At 28.0% G+C, this 20474-nt stretch overlaps 1 protein-coding gene across 1 annotated transcript in view; it reads right to left on the reverse strand.

Annotated features, from left to right (window-relative positions):
• Positions 1–822: 822 nt before the first annotated feature.
• LOC100167675 (piwi-like protein Siwi) overlaps positions 823–20474 on the reverse strand; it is a 19887-nt gene continuing 235 nt past the window's right edge. The window contains exons 2-18 of the mRNA XM_001948371.5: positions 15135–15341; positions 15033–15072; positions 13898–14011; positions 13457–13668; positions 13202–13387; positions 10560–10736; positions 8882–9037; positions 8627–8772; positions 6032–6140; positions 5669–5958; positions 5440–5588; positions 4512–4636; positions 4255–4423; positions 3107–3228; positions 2871–3028; positions 1513–1678; positions 823–1430 (exon numbers count right to left, since the gene is read on the reverse strand). Coding sequence (XP_001948406.1) covers positions 1314–1430; positions 1513–1678; positions 2871–3028; positions 3107–3228; positions 4255–4423; positions 4512–4636; positions 5440–5588; positions 5669–5958; positions 6032–6140; positions 8627–8772; positions 8882–9037; positions 10560–10736; positions 13202–13387; positions 13457–13668; positions 13898–14011; positions 15033–15072; positions 15135–15326 — 2628 coding nt within the window. The 5' untranslated portion in view covers positions 15327–15341 and the 3' untranslated portion in view covers positions 823–1313. The remainder of the gene's footprint in view (positions 1431–1512; positions 1679–2870; positions 3029–3106; positions 3229–4254; positions 4424–4511; positions 4637–5439; positions 5589–5668; positions 5959–6031; positions 6141–8626; positions 8773–8881; positions 9038–10559; positions 10737–13201; positions 13388–13456; positions 13669–13897; positions 14012–15032; positions 15073–15134; positions 15342–20474) is intronic.

Here is a 20474-nt window from a genome sequence, read left to right on the forward strand (position 1 = left end):
TGGTCGTTGCTTATATATCGACAATTGGTATTCCAGTGTGGAATGGCGGAAAAACCTACACATATGGTAGGAACGTTAAGAGCAAATTGACGAGGAAACCCACCTGATGTTATCGGCAAAAAATTAAAAAAAGGGGAACTAATTGCTCAACAAAGTAATTCTAATATAGTAGTTTTAAAATGGCGTGACAAACGTGACATACATATTATCATTTATCACACAAAACACACGGACGAGGCTGTAGAAATACGTAACAGATATGGTAGTATACCTAATTAAAAAACCGAAAGCAGAAGAAGATTATAACACGGGCAAATCATATATTGATCGTTCTGACCAAATGTCATCGTATTCATCTCCACTGATATTTTGATATTTTATTATCAACATCAGTAGTTAACGCTTTATCTCTATTAAAATCTGTCACAAAAAATAATGTCAAAATTACGTTTTTTAAAGAAGAAATTATTAAATCACTGTTACACAAACCAGAAATTCCAAAAACCATTCCACTTAAGGCCAATCATAATCTTGTAACCTGCGAAAACGAAAAAAAAAGAATGTGTAAAAAGTGTTATGCAACCATATCAACAACATTAGGAAGAAAGGCGGCACAGTATAAAACAAGAAAAGTTTTGACACGTTGCGATGAATGTAATATATATATATGTAGAGACTGTTTTATTACATATCACAAAAATAATTTGTAACATTTTAAGATAGTACATACGTTTATTATATTTTTGTTTATCAACATAATTAAAAAAAAAATATTTATAAAAATAAAATAAAATAATGTACCTATATGGTACATACTAAGTATAAAGAAAAAAAGTTATTATATATTATTTTATTATTATTATTATTAGGTATTCAATAAAGTTACTAAGTTACAAAATATGGGTACATAATATGTTTTCTTCTCGTAGGGTTTAATCACCCTACGTATCCCACATAGGCCATGTAAGGTATATAAGCCCCACACACTTTTTACAGTCTAATACTACTCAACAAAGTAATATAATGAAATATTGTCCTATGAAATTTTTTTGTAAAATTAATATTTTTTATTTAAATCATAAATCAAAATACAAGAATTCATGAAAAATTATAATGCAATCTCGTCAAAGTTTGTGTTGGGTCAATTCACCCTACATGGCAGTCAACCTGTTAACAATAATATATACCTACTTTACTCAAAAAATGTTTAAAGAAAAATATGAAAATATATTAAAAATATTGTGTATCAAAATCTAAAATCTAATAATTGTTATTATTATTCGATATTCAGTGGTCAGTGATTGGACAGAAGCTTATAAAAAGTACAGCAAATCCTCCAAACCGGGATTTGCAGGACTTTGGAGTGACTGTGCAGTCAAAAATGCTAATTTGTGTGCCAGTTGACATGGGGCAGGAACTCTCACTGTACCCTATAAAAAAATGCCCATTAAAATTATAAAATACATTTTTCATTTTATGTTCATCTTTAAACAATTAATACTTAGTACTTACCGACCAATTATAGTACATGTGAGTCAACTTATAGGTTAGTTTTTGCAAAATTCCGGGTGTAATATTGGTAGTAGTAGTTTCATTGAGAGTATCCACAATAACATTATAGTGAGTTGGGGTAACTGTACCCTGTGTTACATGTTGAGAGACCAGGTAAAAATCGTACCTGCAATGCATTAAAATGTTATTCTATTTATAAATTAAAAAAAAAAAAAATGATACATATTATTTATAATTTCTGTACCTAACAGAAATATATATTATGAATTATGGACCTGATTTTTTTATTAATTTGCGCATTTACCTCCATCTTACAAACGCACAACATAGAAAATTGTACGTTTTTAATAATTAATTTTTATAACTCTTTTGTGTTTAATTATAGAGCAAAATGTATTTATTATCAAATTTAGAACTAAGAATAATATTATCTAGAAAAAGTTGTTTGATTTTATACTGCAATTTTAAAGCGAGTAATGAGCCTTTTAAAATGCTCGTAATTCGCTTTAGAATTAAAATATAAAAATAAACCGATGTCATCTTACATCTAAATTTGATTATGGGTAAATTCACTCTAAAATTAAACATATAGGAATTATTCAGAACGTACAATTTACTATGTTATGTGTTGGTAAGATATACAAGGCATGCAGGTATGATGTCCTTTTAAGTATTTAAGTTATATTAGTAAAATATACATAGTACAATGTGACAGTAGTATTAGTATGAAAGTAAGTAAGATCTTACATCCTAATATACAATGTCAACATCATAATATTGTGTAGGTAGTCTGTATTTGTCATACTTTTAATCCTTGTGCTTTTCCCTTGTGATTAATATTTTTTGAATTACAACAAAATACAAATTAACTAAAATTGCGAGAGGAACAAAAATAACTTTTTGTTCAAATTTTTAGAACACTAAAGATCAACTTATGAAGAACTTGTATTGCATTATAAACTTAAGCAAATTTAATTAAAAAATCATTTGAATTTAAGCTACAAAATAATTTGAAAATACCCGCGTTCTTCAAACTTATCTAAACATTAATTATTGTAGAAAATACAGATAATGTCGTTACCTTTAAGTTTGATAATAAGACAATTCATTCTAATATTTAAGTTATATAACAACACATGGGGTTAAGACTTAAAGACCTTTCAGTCTTACATAAGTCAACTTGAAATATCAAAAATCAGTATCTAGAGTAACTTTTTTTAATTTAATTTTAATCACTGTATAATATAGCCATAAGGGTAGGTATAAAAAATTTAATTTAAAACAACAATGTGAATAGTGGATAGCCAGTAATTTATTACTGTAAATTAATTATAAATATATATTATTTATATACTTACATAGTTGGGTCAGTGACAGTATTATCAATCACTGTTCCAGGGGGTGGATTTTGATAATTTTTAGGATTGCCACAAAAAAATCTTGTACTGATCCTTTTTTTAACTATGATAAATGCCATTCCAATTTTATTCTCCCCGTAGAAATCTTTACAAGTTTTCTATAAACAAAATTATTTATATTACATTTAATCACTAGCATTGTACATGGAAACTTATTTTTTAATGTAGATACCAACCTTTACCATATCAACTTCAGTTCGATGGATATATGATAACTGTCCATCTCCCACACCATCTCTGTATATAATTATGCTATTTGGGAGTGCTTTATTTATGGATCTATATTTATGTAAAGCCTCTAAAAACAAAGAAAATATCCAATTAATAATACATAGGTATACATTTTAAAATCAACTTCATAATATATCAGTCATTAATAAGTTATTGTAGACCAAGCGATTACTTTTTTTTTTTATAAAAAGTAAAAAATATTCTACTGCAATGAGTGTCTTAAATTTTAAAAGGGTTATAGTTAACATAAAAATTAAAGCGATAAGGGCAACAAAATCAACAGTGCACTACATTTTCCTAAATTAGTTTGTGCTTTTATTAATCAACAAGTGCCACACACTTTTTTTTACACATAGGCAGTTGTAGAGACCGAGCATGCGGGTGATATAGAGCTTGAGCATCCATTGAATTATTTTTTCCACGTTGTAGGGCATTAAAATAATAAATATTTTTTATACTGCCTTTAAAATGAATGATATAGGTAGACAGATAATATTTTATTTTATTTGGCTAATTTTAATAAAAACAAATTACTGTGACATGTTTCTTGACATTAAAATCAAAACAAATTTCAATTATCATTTAACAGCAGGTACAAGATTTAATACATTTTTTGAAACTAAATAGGTAAATTTGAGAAATGTTGAGTAAACTAAACAAAACTTATTAAGTTTATTTTCATAATAAAATTCATTTTTCACCATGCACAGCTGAACAATTATTCTCGGTTAGGTTTTATATTTTTACGCTCATGGCAATAAATAAGAATTTTTTTTATTGTATACAGAAATAAATAATAATAATATTAAATTAAAATTGTTTATATGTAAATGTGGATAAAATACAATTAAACAATGTAAGATAATTAAAATCCTTGATATTAGCTTATATGAAGATGAAGGAAGCATTTTATTAAAAAGATGAGTAAGTGATATTATCAGTATATACGACAAATTCATATTGAATGTTGCATGCAAGATCTCATAAGTGTCGGTAGGTAGCACAATAGACAGGTACCATAAATATTAAAATTCTATATTCTCTACCTATTTAATTTTTAATTTTAAAATAAATAATATAATTATATACATACTAGCAATACTCATTGCAAAATAGCTTGAAATTTCCTGACCACTTTCGTGTGGTTGAACACAGCTGAAGTAAGCAGTGTGGCTATCATTCATTGTTGCTATTAATGCACCATAAGATTTATTTTTATTTTGTTTATCGTGGCAGACGTCGAATCCAATAATCATCATACCCTGATAAAAAACATAATATAATTATTTGTTACTCTTAACATTTTAAATTTGTACATAATATAAATATACAATATACAATAAATCATACCTTTTCAGGGATAACAACACGCCATGGTGCTCCTCCTAGCTTACAGTTGATTTGAATGGCAATTTTGGTACATACTGACATATTATTTTTTTCTATTTGTCTATTCGACACTACTTGAGAAGGCACTAAAAAATAAATATTTTGAGGTATTTGAATTGAGTTCAAACAGAAGCAGTGAGCAGTAATATCATATCATTATGATATTAAATTAAACATAACTATTAAATTATATATCTGTCTATGCATTTAATAACTAGGGCTCTGAACCCGAATCAACTTAAAAATATAATTATTATTGTTTACCATTATTCAAAACTTTAACGCCAAAATTAAAATATTCAAAAACATCTGGTACAGAAAAGCTGTTTTGAAGAATATTATTTATTTTTATTCTGAGAATTTAAAACCTAACCATATATTATTTAATAAGAAAAATTATGATTAGGTATTTCGGAAAATATTGTAAGTTAATTTTAATCTATTTTATGCACTAAAATATCAAATTTTATATTTTAAATCTTAGTTATAAGGGAAGTACCATAACATTAATATTGAGTAGAAAGAACTAACTGTTCTACCAATTGCAATTAATTTTCTTTACTTTAGTAAGTATGTCGATTGATGGTACTTAGAGCCTGGCCACAATCAGTGTTTGGTGGGTTAACTCTATGTCCTGCCCAACTAACATAATGACAGCCGAACCAACCAAAATTTGTGACAGTCACTTAGTGCGGATAAATGTGAGCACTGAGCACTTGTAACCCAAGTCCCAACCATGACTAATAGTAGACAGGGTGATAGATTGATAGTAGACCCGAAGCCGACCTCATATTCTAATCTAACTAGATTATTTAAGTGTCCATGAAATCAACCCACATTAAACAAATCCATGAAAAAATCTATAGTTTCAATCTCAAAAATTGGTTACCTGCTCGATTGACACAAAGTTGTCTTTTAATGACATGGTAATGATCATTACGATTGATGATGCATATAATAAATGACGGATTCATTTGATTTATTACTTGATCCAAAGTAGTTAAATACTGTCTTATATTTGAAATATCTATATCAACTCTAAAATTAAAATTAAAACAGTATATTTTGTAATTGAGTTAAGTATAAAATGTTTTAAAAAATAAATAACCAATACTAACATTTCAGGTGATGGTAAATTAAATGACATTTTTTTTGCAACTGTAAGTAAAGTCTTGATGAATAGTCTAACTTGACCACTATTCGATTGTGAACCTATTACTGCCCAACGTTTTATTACAGCACACGTGAACATAGGTGCAGTACGTAAGCTAGATGTCCAATCTGCTGCATTACCAGCTGGATATTTGATTTGATTTCCTTGCAGTGTTTCTTGTGTTAATACACGACCATTAAATGTAACGAGTTTGTTACTCAATGTTAAATTCCATTGAGATAGTGATTCTGCAGACTTAAATATCCAGTAGAAATTAAAGGAAAAATATATATTATTTGCTCATCAATATTTCAATAAAAATATTTACCTTGGGTGTAGTAAGAACTCGGTTTATAAAACTGTTATACTTGACGATTCTTTCACTGGGACCTACTCTTGTATACACCGCCAAATCAGTCATGAGAAAACGATTATCTCTGTAATTGTAAATAGTATATATTAGATGAAAGTACAAACAAATATTAAATCACCACTAAGTTATAAGTAATATTACATTTTAATACTTTTTGAGCATCAACATTTCTAAAAAAATACCAATACTTAGCATTAAATTAGTCTAAATATTTTAAAATCCTCATTGTGTATAGGCAATGAAGAAAAGATAATTTAAGCCATACTATATTGAAATGTTTTAATTTTCTACAATCTTATTATTTTTTGAATAACAACTAAAGTTATTTGAGGATAAATTGTACAATAACATTTCAATATGTCATCAAAATTTGAACTTCAATGGCTCGTAAAAAATGCATGGGATTTATACTCAACATTTATTTTAATTCCATTAAAAAAAATTTGAGTGGAATCTTGTTTTAAATTTTCATGTCTATGATGTTATAAATACCTATCATACATTTTTAACTACAAAATAATTTACAACATTTTGCGATATTGATGAAAAATGAATATTGAATAATGTTAACTTAAAAAGGACATAAATAAAACTGTAACTACATATTTTATATTTTTTTATCATTAAGAACAATTCATGAGGAATTTTGTATTAAATTTAAAATATAATGTATTAATTATTATATAATATAATATAAAATATTGATTTGTGAATAACTACAAAATAACAAAATTGTTTGTGTTAAAATTTGAGTTTTTCTCTATTTTTTATTTTTCCAGATTGAAGTCCTGAGAATTATTACTTTTGATCGCCCAATCAAAAGTATTAATTAGATCCAATTTTCTACCAGAGATCACCCTCATAGTTGAAAATCAAAGGGGTACTCGTCCAATATGCTATCTACCACACGTTTGATGGTTTAGATAAATGCAGTGTTTCTACTTTGTCGCATTTTTCATGTGGTACTGGTGTAGTTATGAATACAAATTTCTGACCACTCCGCGGGGCATGATTCAAACAGGTTAGGTTATTAGGTTCTTCGGTTGGTTTTCGAACGAGTGCCACCACTCTTCTTGAAGTAATATTATGTTAGTCGCTCTTCGTGTTTTTAATGTTGTATTTATTTTTGACGTATCTCCAAAGACCAAAGAGTTTCTATAGTTTGTGCCTGAGCACCAGTTATTGGGCCAATAAAATGTTCTGAATGATTAATCGTTTTATGGATAAACCCTTGTTCATTTAAAGCAGAATGTTAGAATATAGTACCTTGTTAAACTTCATTTATTATAATTGGTAGAAACTAGAAAGTATTTCAATCACGCTTTTCAACTTTAAAAAAACGTCCCTCTAAAATGCCATCATGCTTACAGCTTACAACACAAACCAAAAATCCATAGCCCTTCATTCGTTGTCCGTAATTTCGATAATTTATTACATTGTCTTCATCTGAACTCTCTTCATCTTCATCAGACTTTTCCACAGGTTTGTTATCTTCTAGACGTAATCTTCCACGATTATATTTCCTTTTACCTTGGAGCAAGGATTCATCTATTTGCACAACTAGGCCAGGACCTCCTATTTTCTTACTGTTTTGAAATTCAGCTAGTGCTACGTCTTGACATAAATTATACCAGTCGACTATAGTTGATTTTGATCTTTTCGTAAATACCTCGGATTGTGTTACCTTTATTTGAAATACCCAATACCAAACAAGTTTTATGAAATCGCACAAATTTAAACCTAACAGTGGTTACTTTCTATTTTTATCCTTTTAGTACGTAAAAAAGTTATTGTTTTTGCATATGGAGTGAAATGTTTGGCACCATTTTTTGTGTACATCAATTATTCATTGTTTTCAAAATATAACCTTCCGAAAGTAAAACCACATATAATAGACAAGAGTTATAAACACAAAACATTTTTTTTTTTTTTTTTAAGAAGCCGGTGATAAATTATAAAGAGGTATAAATATAATACAATTTGGGATTTCGATAAAATCTTAATCTTAATTCCAAAATAATAAGGTATTATGATACAATATTTACTATAGATATCATATTAAATTATCATAAAATTACGATAGATATGCTATTGGACAAGTACCATCAAAGTACCATCAAAAGAGTACAGCATTAAAAAACCAATACATTTAACTCTACTCAGAATTTAAAATTGGGATCAATAAAAACCAAAATTAAACTGAGATGGTGAGATAGTTCTTCTGTTGTCTTAATAGAAATTGAAATAATATTATATTTGTTTTTTGCAAGCAAGAATTATATTTTTCAGTGGTGCTGATCCTATGGTTTCCATGTGACATATATCATAGAACTCATGAATAATTTAATGGGGGAGAGGTCGTGGATGGGATATTTGTGATACAATGAACCCTGGGGATGAGGATGGTTGGTATGTATACTACTATATATAAAATATATCTCAAAAGTATTTTAAGATGACATCAGCGCCACTGATTTTGTTCATCAAATACACAATTTTATGTTTAGTGGTAAATTATTAATTGGTACTTTATCCTATAAATCTAATTACCTCATCCTTTGAGTTAATCCAGTCAAAGTACACAATTCAGGAACTAAATATACCAGCTCACATTCATCACCTTCAATTTTAAATGATTTTTTTTTCTTTGATACCAACATTGGTTGTTGATGATTGCTCAGGTTTATTCCATGTTTCTAAAAAAAAAAATAAAAATACTTGCAGTCTCAGTTTAAAGTTTAAACATAGAGAACTATATATATAATATAACTATGATTAAACTATACAAATTCATAAATAACATACTTCTCTATAATAGTTGATATAAGATATACTCGATCCATCCTTCTTCTTAAATGTTGATTGGGTATTTGAATTTTCGTCCACGTCATCGATTCGGTAAGTTTGGTTATTATAAATTGTCAGCACTGTACTACCAATTACTCCCATTTTAAATTTCATCTAAAAAGAATATTATAATATATTGAATCTCCAAATTGTACCACAATTTTTAAAGAAATGTACCCTACTCATGCTCTACCACACGAGCCAATAATTACTAGTTGGGGCTCATGGTTGGTAGCTCCTCAATACTATTCTGAATACTTTACAAAAATACAAAAATTTATTTCAAAATTAAATCCAGAAACTTCTATGGCTATTCGAAAATCTCAAAATACTATGCAAAATTAAACATTGAAAAATAATTTAATTTTCATCTCAGTGAATTTAAGTTATATTGCACATACAATTACAAAATTAAAAACAAAAATAATTCCTTAAATGATAGTATGCAAATTGTCGAATCAGGGAAAATATGGGAAAATATGGGAAAATTAAAACTCGTAAGCAGATAAATAGTAGATGTTGTAAAAAAGAAAATTCATGCTGTTACAGAAAAAGATCTTAATTTTAAAACTATCAATGAAATAATAATTGGCAGACACCCTTCTAAAAATTTGGAATTATCGCCTTCAGATATTACGTGCCTCAAATATGCTCCAATTACATCGGTTGATGTGGAACAATTGTTTAGCCGTTTTAAAAATATTTTTTCACCTAATATTAGAAATTGTAATTATTCAATGTAATACATCATTTTGATATTTTTATAATTATTTTATTGTATTTTTTCCATAAGCATTGTACTTTAACAATATACAGAAATATTTATGCGCATATATTTGTATTTGTATTACATATAAATTAGTTCCTATTACCTACTAATGAGTAATGACTAATATTTACTATTTTTTTAAATTAATATAATATAGTATTTTAGTATATGGAACATAAATCACGAGTATAAATAGTATTTTTCGCACCCAATGCCTACACTAGAAAAAACTAAAACTAAAAATTTGTTAAGGGAATCGGTGGAGGGCTGTTATTTAAGCCAAAAAATACCAATCTATTGACCATCATACTGATCTGAATTTGTTATTATGACTATATGCTCTTTTTTCCTAATTTCACCATAGAACCAACATAAATTTAGTTTGAATATTTTGAAATTTCAAACTTTGATTATGTGGAATTTAAATCAGAAATCTTAATCGATCTCAAGCAGATGAAATTTCTAGCAAACTCAGATCAGCTTTCTGAAATATTATCGCATTATTAGGTTATTCAGCAGGAAGGACAAAAAGTTCATGCAAATGAGTTTAACAATAAATTGTTTACCGTTCACGTGCGCAACGCAGAGGTACCAGGCGGTGACTTGTCTGTGTGCGGGCGGCAGCGCTCCGCTATTACTTTTATATACATGTGCACACACTATAAAGATTACTACGCACCATTTACAAGACCCGCACACATACAATTTAGAAATCTCCTATTGTTAACACCTTAAAAACTGTCCATTTGCAATCCCCTTAAGTCTTTAATTGATAAAATTAATTCTTTACATGTTACTGACTTATAATAAACTAAATCAGATTTTGATATTAAATATAAATATTATATCATAATATATATTACTGACCATCCATTGAGGGTCTCTGTTTCTACTTTCAGCACATTCTTTTAAAAAATCTAAAACAGTCTCTTCCCTCATGATTTTTGTTGAAATTTCTGACCGTAATAATAGACCACTATCACACATTGTAATAGTAGTCTCATAACCAGGCCAAAGTTGAAGCTTATGCTTTGGTATATTGATCTATAATAAAAAAAAAAAAAAAATACAAAATAAATATAAAAGATTATAGAAAAAATGTCAAATAAGTAGATACTACTGATTAGGTTCTATCACTAGATAGTCTTTATCCTCATTGTATAATCTATTTCTGTACTTTATAATTATGTAGTCAACCAATTTACTTATTGTGTTACATTTGATTATATACAAATTTTAAATGTGTGTTTAAATGTTGTGTTTTAAACTTAAAAATTTTATTTACAAATCCGAAAAATTTTAAATGTAATGTAGTGAACGTTTAATGGTCATGGTTATTCGAAGTGTACAACAATATCGTCAATATGTCAAATGCATAACTGAAGTTCCAATATAAATTATTTTTAGTGTACTTATTCTAAAGTTTTTTTAAATTGAATGTAATTACTAATTTTATTATTTGGCAAATATGTGTAATAAAGATTATACCAAAATTTAATAATTAATACTTTATTTATGAAAAAAAAAATATGTAGTTAATGTTTTTATAATGTAAAAATCTTTGTAAAAAATAAATATATATAAGGTAGATAAAAGTATAAAAGTCCAACACAACTATCAACCAAAATATTATTGAAACATTATAATCAGTATTGTAAATTTATGCTATGCATAATCAATCAAGCTAATAATCTATGATCACTAATAAATACTGTACTTTTGACATTTTAATAATTATTTCGCTAACTAATGCCATAGAAAAAAAGCCCACCAAAAAAAGTTTAAATTTAAACATTAACTTTATATATTTTTGGTATAAATGTAATAATTATAAGTTTGCAAAATATAATCACAAGTAAAAAACCTGCCTATTATGATAACTAACCTGTTCATCTTTCTAATCAAGCCAAGTATAGCCATAAACCAACTAATATTATAATAAATTGTAATTGTAATTATAATATTGGGTTGCTTGGAAGCTGAAGTTTCGCATATTGAACTTTTTACTATACATTTCTTAGATATCACTTATCCAGTATTGTGTAGAACTAAATGTATTAATTGTAAAATACTACCAAAAAATAGGTTACATTTATTGTTACCTTGAAGTTTTTTGTCATAAGTACCTACAGAGCTTTTTGTCAACATGGCAAGCACCATAAAATACCTTAAACCAATAACCTTATTGATCAGCCACTGAATAATAGTGGTTTTTTAATTTTTATAATTAGGTTACAACTTATAAAATACATTTTTCTCATAGGTTTTTGAATATTTTCTAATAGCAAGCATTGCAAAGCAAGATCACACTTATCATTTATAATTAATATTTTATATTAATATAAAATAAACTAAATATCTGTTATTGTTGTTTTTCGAATAGTTGTTAATCTTGTTCCTTTTTGTATCTCTCAGTACCAGTTTATGTTTTCAATGGTTTATCATTGGATTCAAATTTAACATTGATGACAGTAACTACACAATATTGAACATCTTCAAACCTTCTAAACAACATTGTGTATTTTTTAGTTTTTTTTTTTCATAAATTAACATCTTAAGGTGCTTCTAGTCAGATTTTAGATCCAACGTTGGGACGAGATTGTGAGACTTAAGATGGTTTGATTTTAATGCTGTAAAAATAATAAAAGTTCTTAACATCTCCTCAAGAGAACGGTTGGAGCTTTTTTTTAAAAAATTTGAACTTCTGACAATATTATAATATTTACAAATTTCAGTTTTTACAACATTTTTGTTTGACCATATGTATTGAAGATATTAATATTTCTAAAAAATTCTACGAACATTCTTTAGAGGATGTGTTAATAATTGTTAGGATTGTTACAGAATCAAAATTGCACCTACCTAAGTCTTACAATTTTGTCACAGCCGAGGTATTTTTTTACTCGAAAAGTAACTATACTTTTTCCTAATTTATTATACTGACGTGTGCCTGTGAGTGCGAGAATGCTGGTTCTTAGAATGTGAATACTGGTTAACATACACTGCGGTGTGTGCGCACACACAATTATGTTCATTTATACTTGCACACATTGACATGGCTCGGTTGTACTTACCACATAATTTGCCTAATTCTACTACTATGAAAATAACCGACTGGAACCCCCTTAATCAAAGATAAATAGCGTGTAATAAATAACAAAATATGATACATTCTTCAGTATTTTACTCAGCTCATTTAACTTATAAAGATTATTAATAAAAACTTAATTGTTCAGTATTAAATATTAGTATATCAACATTTTTAGAAATTTATTATGTTTCCATGTAATTAAAAATACAGGTCTTCATTTAAAAGTAGCGTTATTATTTCAGACGAGGTCTCTTTTTTAAATCTCATTAATTAATATTGATTACATAAATTACTCTTATTTTGTTTTTCAATATTTTGAATGAGCTAAATTGTAGTTCCAAATTGTAACAATTCCAATAAAAAAATTAAGAATATATTTGTATATATATTATATAAATAAAGCATAATAAGTATTTACTTTGGCTTTCTCGTCATAATAATTTCTTCCAACCAGTGACAGGTCTAAGTTATGTAAGGCTTTACGTATCAATAAATTAAAAATTTGGATAGAAGCATGATCTCCTTTTTCAATGATTTGAGTAAATTTTATAGTAATTATTACTATTTTGTCATCAAACTTTCGTTTTGATGTCAACTCTAAAGTCTAAAATAAAAATAAAATTTTTATTACTTTTAAAATATTAATTAATATAAAAAATTATAAGAAACTTACATCTGGTTTATATTTTTTGCTACTAAACAACATTGATCCATCAAAAATATATGCTCCTAAAAGTTCTCTGTGTGCGCTCAATAGGCCTCTTTGAATGTTTATTTTATCTTGCACTGGGTTAAAGTCAACTCGGTACTGGTACAAACTCCAATCTGTATAAGTGGTTATCGGAAAATAATTGGATGTCAACATAATATCTTGTCCGCCTCTACCTATTGACAAAATATAATAAAAACAAAACATCAGATTTTGTAAAAGTTCTTGTGTGTTTTAAAATTTCTCTTTCAAACTTGTGTTTACTGTTCTTAATACTAAAATTAATACAGTTGTATACAGAACTAAATGCAAAGAACTTATATTAATATTCTAAATATACTAATATTTATAACTCTTACTCTTAAGAATAAAAGTTCTTAAATATTTTACTGTCTTATACTATACCTAGTTTTCCATCACTAGATTTTGACGACTCTGGTCTCTCTATCCTATAGTATATATTTTCTATAGGTTGCTGACCACGAACTGCTCCACGACCAATTGGAATTAATGCATTTCCTAAGATGAAAGACAATATATTAATAAATGGATTACTAATTTACAGACAAAATTAAATAATATATTATATACTGTTCAATAAAAGAAATACACTTAGTAGCCATGACTATACTTTTGTGAGACCCTAAAAAAATTGAGAAGATCAATTCAAAATAAAAGGAGGGGTCAGTTTAACAAGGAGTCTGCCTGCTGCACAACAATGCCAGACCCCACACGGCCAATGAAGCAACTGTTGGAATCCTTTCGATGAGATATTTTGAACCAACCCCCAAATTCCCCTGACCTGGTGCCTTTTGATTACTATTTGTTCACTGCTCTGAAGAAAAAAAAAGGTGGGAAAAAATGTTCAAAAAATGAGGAAGTGAAGAGACAGTCAACAAATGTACAAAGGGGGACGTGGCAGAGTTCTATGAGGCAAGCACCAAAAAATAAATATGCTGCCTCATAACCTGCATTGAAAGGGATAGCGACTGTGGAAAAATAGCACACAAATAAACTAATGTAACCACGTAATTTTTTTTTTTAACTAATTTTTTTGAAGCTTACAAATATTGAGTACACTTTCTGGACATTCCTCATATAATAGGTACAGAAAAAATATATACCCCTTCTTATTGGAAAATTGGAAAAAAATACAATGTTTTCAAAAGTAAAAGCATTAGCATAAGATTATCATGCAAATAAAAAGCCTGGATGAAGACTGAACATTTTTACCTGTGGTTAAAATACATAAAAAATAATGGAAAAAGACAACTTACTCTTTTTAAATAATTATTTAGCACTACAATATTATGATGATTTGATAATAGTTAATGCTGTTAACTAACTTAAAACATTAGTAAAAAATCATCATTGGTAAATTATTTAAATGATTTTTTATATCTCAAAATCTTCCAGCCCCCCCCCCCCCCCTTCAACATCAAGTTACCAAAAATGTTGACTTCATTAAATGTTATTTTTTAGTGATTAAACACCTGAAACATTTAAGATATTTAAAGATAATGCATACAGTAAGCCGTACCTGTTTTCATGTTTCCTAATCCACTCGTTACTTGTTCAACCTTAAGGAAATAACATAAATAATTATTTTTAAATTATTTAGGATTAAAAATGTATTTCTTACACTTTGTGGACCAGATTGGCCTGGCATATTTCTAGCTTGTGGCCGTGATGGTGGTGCCTGTGCTGGTCGAGCTCCACGTGGTTGCCCTGATTGGTTAGGAGGAGGTCCTCGTGGTTGTCCTATTTGATTAGGAGGAGGAGGATATCCCCCACGAGCCCGACCTCTCGCACGCCTTGGTGGATTGGGATCCATAGATAATCTTATAATCTATATATAAACACAATCAATTTTTATAAAATACAAATTTAATAAAATTGTGTAGATGGTGAATGATTCTTGTCTTAGTAGTTAAATTACATTTAGTTACCATAAATTATATTATTCAAATATAATTCTCTAAATTACTGAATAAACATATCTAACTTAATCATTATTGAATAATTTAATTAAACTTTATTTTCATTAAATTTAAACAATATGTACATGTACAAATATTACAATTAATATTTATGTTACATAGTACACACATAATACATACATAAAAATATAAAATATAACAATGATATAAAATTGCTGTCTTCGAATGCAAGGTTTGTTATGGGTACAAGAGTTATTAATGTTATTTATTTACTTATTTTAAAAAGTACCAAATTTGTTATTACTTTTAATACTTCCCCCCTCACCATTGACCCTTGAAGCAATAATCATTTATACAGTTTGGGCGAATAAAATTATTTTTACATGTGTGACTAGCTGTAGGTGATATTGACTATGCGTCTATGCGGACAACATGACTATATAATATATAACAATATTATTCTCTCAATACGTTTTATTATAAATCTTATTATCCTAATAAAAAAAAAATGGTAATATTTATGTAGGTACTATGTGACTTTATTTTATAAATTGTTAATTGTACATTTACTGTATTACAATATTACTATACCAATTTCTCTTTAAGAGGATGTTAGCGCACTATTCGTTTTCTCTCTCTGGCCCACGCGCAACATAGACAAAACGCATTTACGCAAAGTAATCTTTTCTATGCGTTAAAGTAATCTTAGAGTAAAGTAACCTATTACAAAAAAGATGGAGAATAATATTTTTGAGGGAATGAAATATCAATTTTATATTTTATCGACTTTCAAAACAAACAAAAAAATGCTGTAAATTTAAATGTTTAAATTGTTTTGAGACAATATTTAGACAAATTGATATGTCATTCCCTCAAAAATATTATTGTCTATCTCTTTTGTAATGGGTGACTTTACTCTAAGATTACTTAAACCATAAAAAAAATGATTTTGCGTAAATGTATTTTGTCTATGTTGCGTGTGAGCCAGAGAGAGAAAATAAATAGTGTGCTGACAGCCTCTTAAAGCTTGAGTTCATTATTAATTATGTAAGTATATTATACATTTAATTCAATTGACTAGGTATGAGCAATGTGCATAACTATACAATATATAAATTCATTTACCTATAAACATTAGACCTATTTATACATAACCTCACAAATAGTATTTTTTGTGGAATAAACAATCGCCCAAACGGCCCACATTTTGAGTTTAGCCACCCAAACGGTCTACCGTCTACGCCATTAAGTTTGTAGTGCTTAATTTATACACTTTCTACGGAATACTAATAGTTACTACATTCTATTATAGCGAGTACACGAATACACGAGGTTTTTTATTGTTCACAATTGTAAACGAAATATTCAAGTAACTTATGTCTTTATACAGCCTTACAAATAGAAAATATATGACGGCATACTCACAGATATAATATACAACTATATAGAATCCAACGTCAAGTTGCCGAGTTGGTAATTTGTAATTGAAGACAAAAGTGACGCCACTACAGCACTAACCAGGAATTAATATATGACAACAAAGCCAACGGGTCTGAATGTTTACAAGGCAATTTTATAACGCCGAATGGATGTTTAACCTTGGTGGGGATAGGCATTAGGCGGTATATTTTTTATTTAGGAGCATGGTTTCACTGGTTGCACAACTCTACAAAATAAATGGACCCTCTCATAATTTTGTTATCATAGAATGAAGAACTAATGAGCGCTCCTCGTGGGATATTTTTGAAACATTAACCATATTAAACCATAGCCTATTCAAGAGTTGGCCGCTAGGGTTCACCACAATCAAGTTCTACGGGGAGCCTTATTCCATTATTCTGTGCCTTATCGAAAAACATATTGAACGGTCCATGTGATATAAGCGATTTAATATAGGAGTTGTGTAACCAGTATATCTTAAACCGTGTTCGTGGTAAATAAGCAAATGTTATGTGGTGGTAGTTCCCGCGGTAAAAGTAGGCTGCACTGTACAATATACATTGTTTCATACTTCTACGCATGCGTGGTAAACAAACTAGATTGTGCATAGTTAAATAAATTCTTAAATCATATTATACAATATATATGTACATATTATACATTACACGTACACATATACAATGTATATGATCTGAATTAAATTCAATAACAGTATATTATTATTAAATACATAATTATGATCCATGTATATAAGTATATTTCTTACGAGATTCATTTGAATTAAACGAATAATGAATAAACTTATGTTAAGTATTTCTATTTTACTAATAGCTAGTCTCGCTTTTGATGTCAACGTTTTCGGTACATTGACTTATTATAATACACGATGTAGAGAAGATATTATCTTCTCTACATCATGTTATAATAATGCATCACTGTAACGCAGTTTGCCGTCACCGCACCACTCATGCCCGCTGGTTAGCTATGCGCATGCTCCGCGTATACAATTTATCATGGAGTATAAGGTGAGTATAACCTAACCTAACCCTCGGGAAGAAAACATTAACCATGACAAAATATAGAGGTATCAGGTATGCCAGCAACAATACTTATTTGAATTTTGTTTTACCCCCCCCCCCCCCCCCAACCACCACAACACACAAAAACACACACTTTTTTCTATGTGTTTAGTTCTCCGATCTCCTGATATACGCGATCAATGGAAGGCAAATAACGTAACAAACAGTTAAGAGTAGGTAATACACTAATACATAATATGTATAAAATTATGCGTATCACAATGTTGCTGACAAATATAATAAACAATAGTTGAATAGTATAAACTTTGTAGTTAGTGATGACGACATGATATTACCTACTACAAGTATGTTGTATCTATATTCAAATAGAAATTAATCGTACGTGAATTTGGTCACCATTCGGGGTGATGACAATTAACAAAAAATCATCAACAAACATACTGACCTCACTTCCTACATCAGTAAAATATCCTCCTGCCTTTTACAACAGAACAATACCATGTAAAGAGTATTTTATAAATGCTAATATATAATTAGGCATATCGTTTTTATATGTATAAACTATAATTTACTATTACTACATAATACCTATGATATAATGCGGAATCGTGACAAGCGAGGGCGGCCGCGGAAATGTTCACCAGGGGGGGCAAGGTGTATACCTACATATATTTATAACATATTAGGTATAGTATTTTATAAATTCATTACAAACTTAGTAAATAAACTAATGACACAGTAATATGATTAACTGTATACTTTCATCAAAATATTATGAAACTTCAAGAGCACTGAAAACAAATATTGTAAATCGTTATTCATAACATAAAATTAACTATCTAATTTTATAAAAATATTAAGAATATTGGTCATTAAGTAAAAAATGGATGTGCCTAGGCTCCATAGCAAATATCTAAAGTTCAAATTTTAACAATTTCATAAAAAATAGTAAATTGTAAATTATTTGTAGTTAGAAATTCATAAAAAAGTTTCTCTTAATAGATAGCATTTGAAAATGTAATGCAGAATTCCTCATAAGTTTTTCTACCATTATCAAGAAAAAAAGTTTACCAGAATATCATATTAAATTTCTATGATCGTTTAAAGATCTAATTTTATAACAAACAAATATTATAGAACGATTTTCTTATTTTGTTGTAGTTCAAAAATAAATACTGTTGGTATTCATTATTTTTTTCGTACATATAGAACAATAATATGGTATATGCAAATATATGAACAGTGGCCCGCCGGTAATTTTCCCAGCTTTCTGTCTAGTCCACCACTATCAATGAATAATGTATATATTATTATAAAATTATATATAGAGTATTTAAGTGGCTTTTTTTTATATTAGAGATAATCTTATAATCTACTGTTTCGATTTACATGCGATTGATTTTCTTACATATGTAAATAATTTTTCTACAATAAACATAGTTGTGTATGGAATTTTGTAATTCAGGATGACTCACGTAAATTTAAAGTTTTTGCTCATCAAATAATTAGAATTGCTATCGGTTTGTAAATAATTTTTCTACAATAAACATAGTTGTGTATGGAATTTTGTAATTCAGGATGACTCACGTAAATTTAAAGGTTTTGCTCATAGGAAGTTGGAACACTAGGAAGTTTATATTTTCTAAGATATGACAACAGTTAGGATTTATATTACATTGTTACTAGTGTACGGTGTACATTGATAGGTAGGTCATGTTAAATAATACAATTTCCAGAACGGACTTAATTAGTAATTTCTGATACGGTGATACTTATGCCGTGTTTTCTACAAACTACATCCTAAATTCTTTTAATATATAATATTTGGGATATAAAGAAAATAATATACACAAATTAATTGTTGTCAACTTTATAATTCTCTATATTATATAATATATTAATATCAGCTTATGTAGTGTCAACTGGTGTGAGTGTGTAACTACGAAGGTTCCAAGTTCCAACAGTAAATTTAGTCATTTGTCAATGTAATCTTTTGAGCATTAATGTGTTATAGTACCGAGTGCCGAAACTGAAATAAAATATAAAGACTATAAAATAATATAGTCTGTGCATTTGTAATTAATTTGTTTTACTTTATATCAAATCTAGTTGTTTTCCTCCGATGAGATAAAAAACCTTTATAAGTGAGTTAAAGGTATTTATAAAAATAAAAGTAACTTAACTTTTAATTTAACTTAGTTATTATTTTCATAAAAATATACAACTTAACTTAGTTACTCAAATTCAGTAACTTTATAAAACTAACTTTAACTTGGCTAAGTTATTTTTTATTTTAGGATAACTTTACTTTAACTAGTTGAAAAAATTGGTTAACACCCCCAGCTTTGACGGTGGTACACTAAAAACCTCTAAAAAAATTTAATTTATTTGTCATGCTAAAAGTGAGATACACTAAACACCGATATGGCACCGTATTGCACATTGATTATTTTCCTAGGCAAAGTCACACTAGTCACAGTTACATTGTATATCATAAAATAATAACATTATATTAATTAATAAAAGCTAATAATATGTGGATAATATTATTTTATATTTTAT

The sequence above is a fragment of the Acyrthosiphon pisum genome, chromosome X (assembly GCF_005508785.2).
Source record: "Acyrthosiphon pisum isolate AL4f chromosome X, pea_aphid_22Mar2018_4r6ur, whole genome shotgun sequence".
In the NCBI taxonomy this organism is placed as follows: Eukaryota; Metazoa; Arthropoda; class Insecta; order Hemiptera; family Aphididae; genus Acyrthosiphon; species Acyrthosiphon pisum.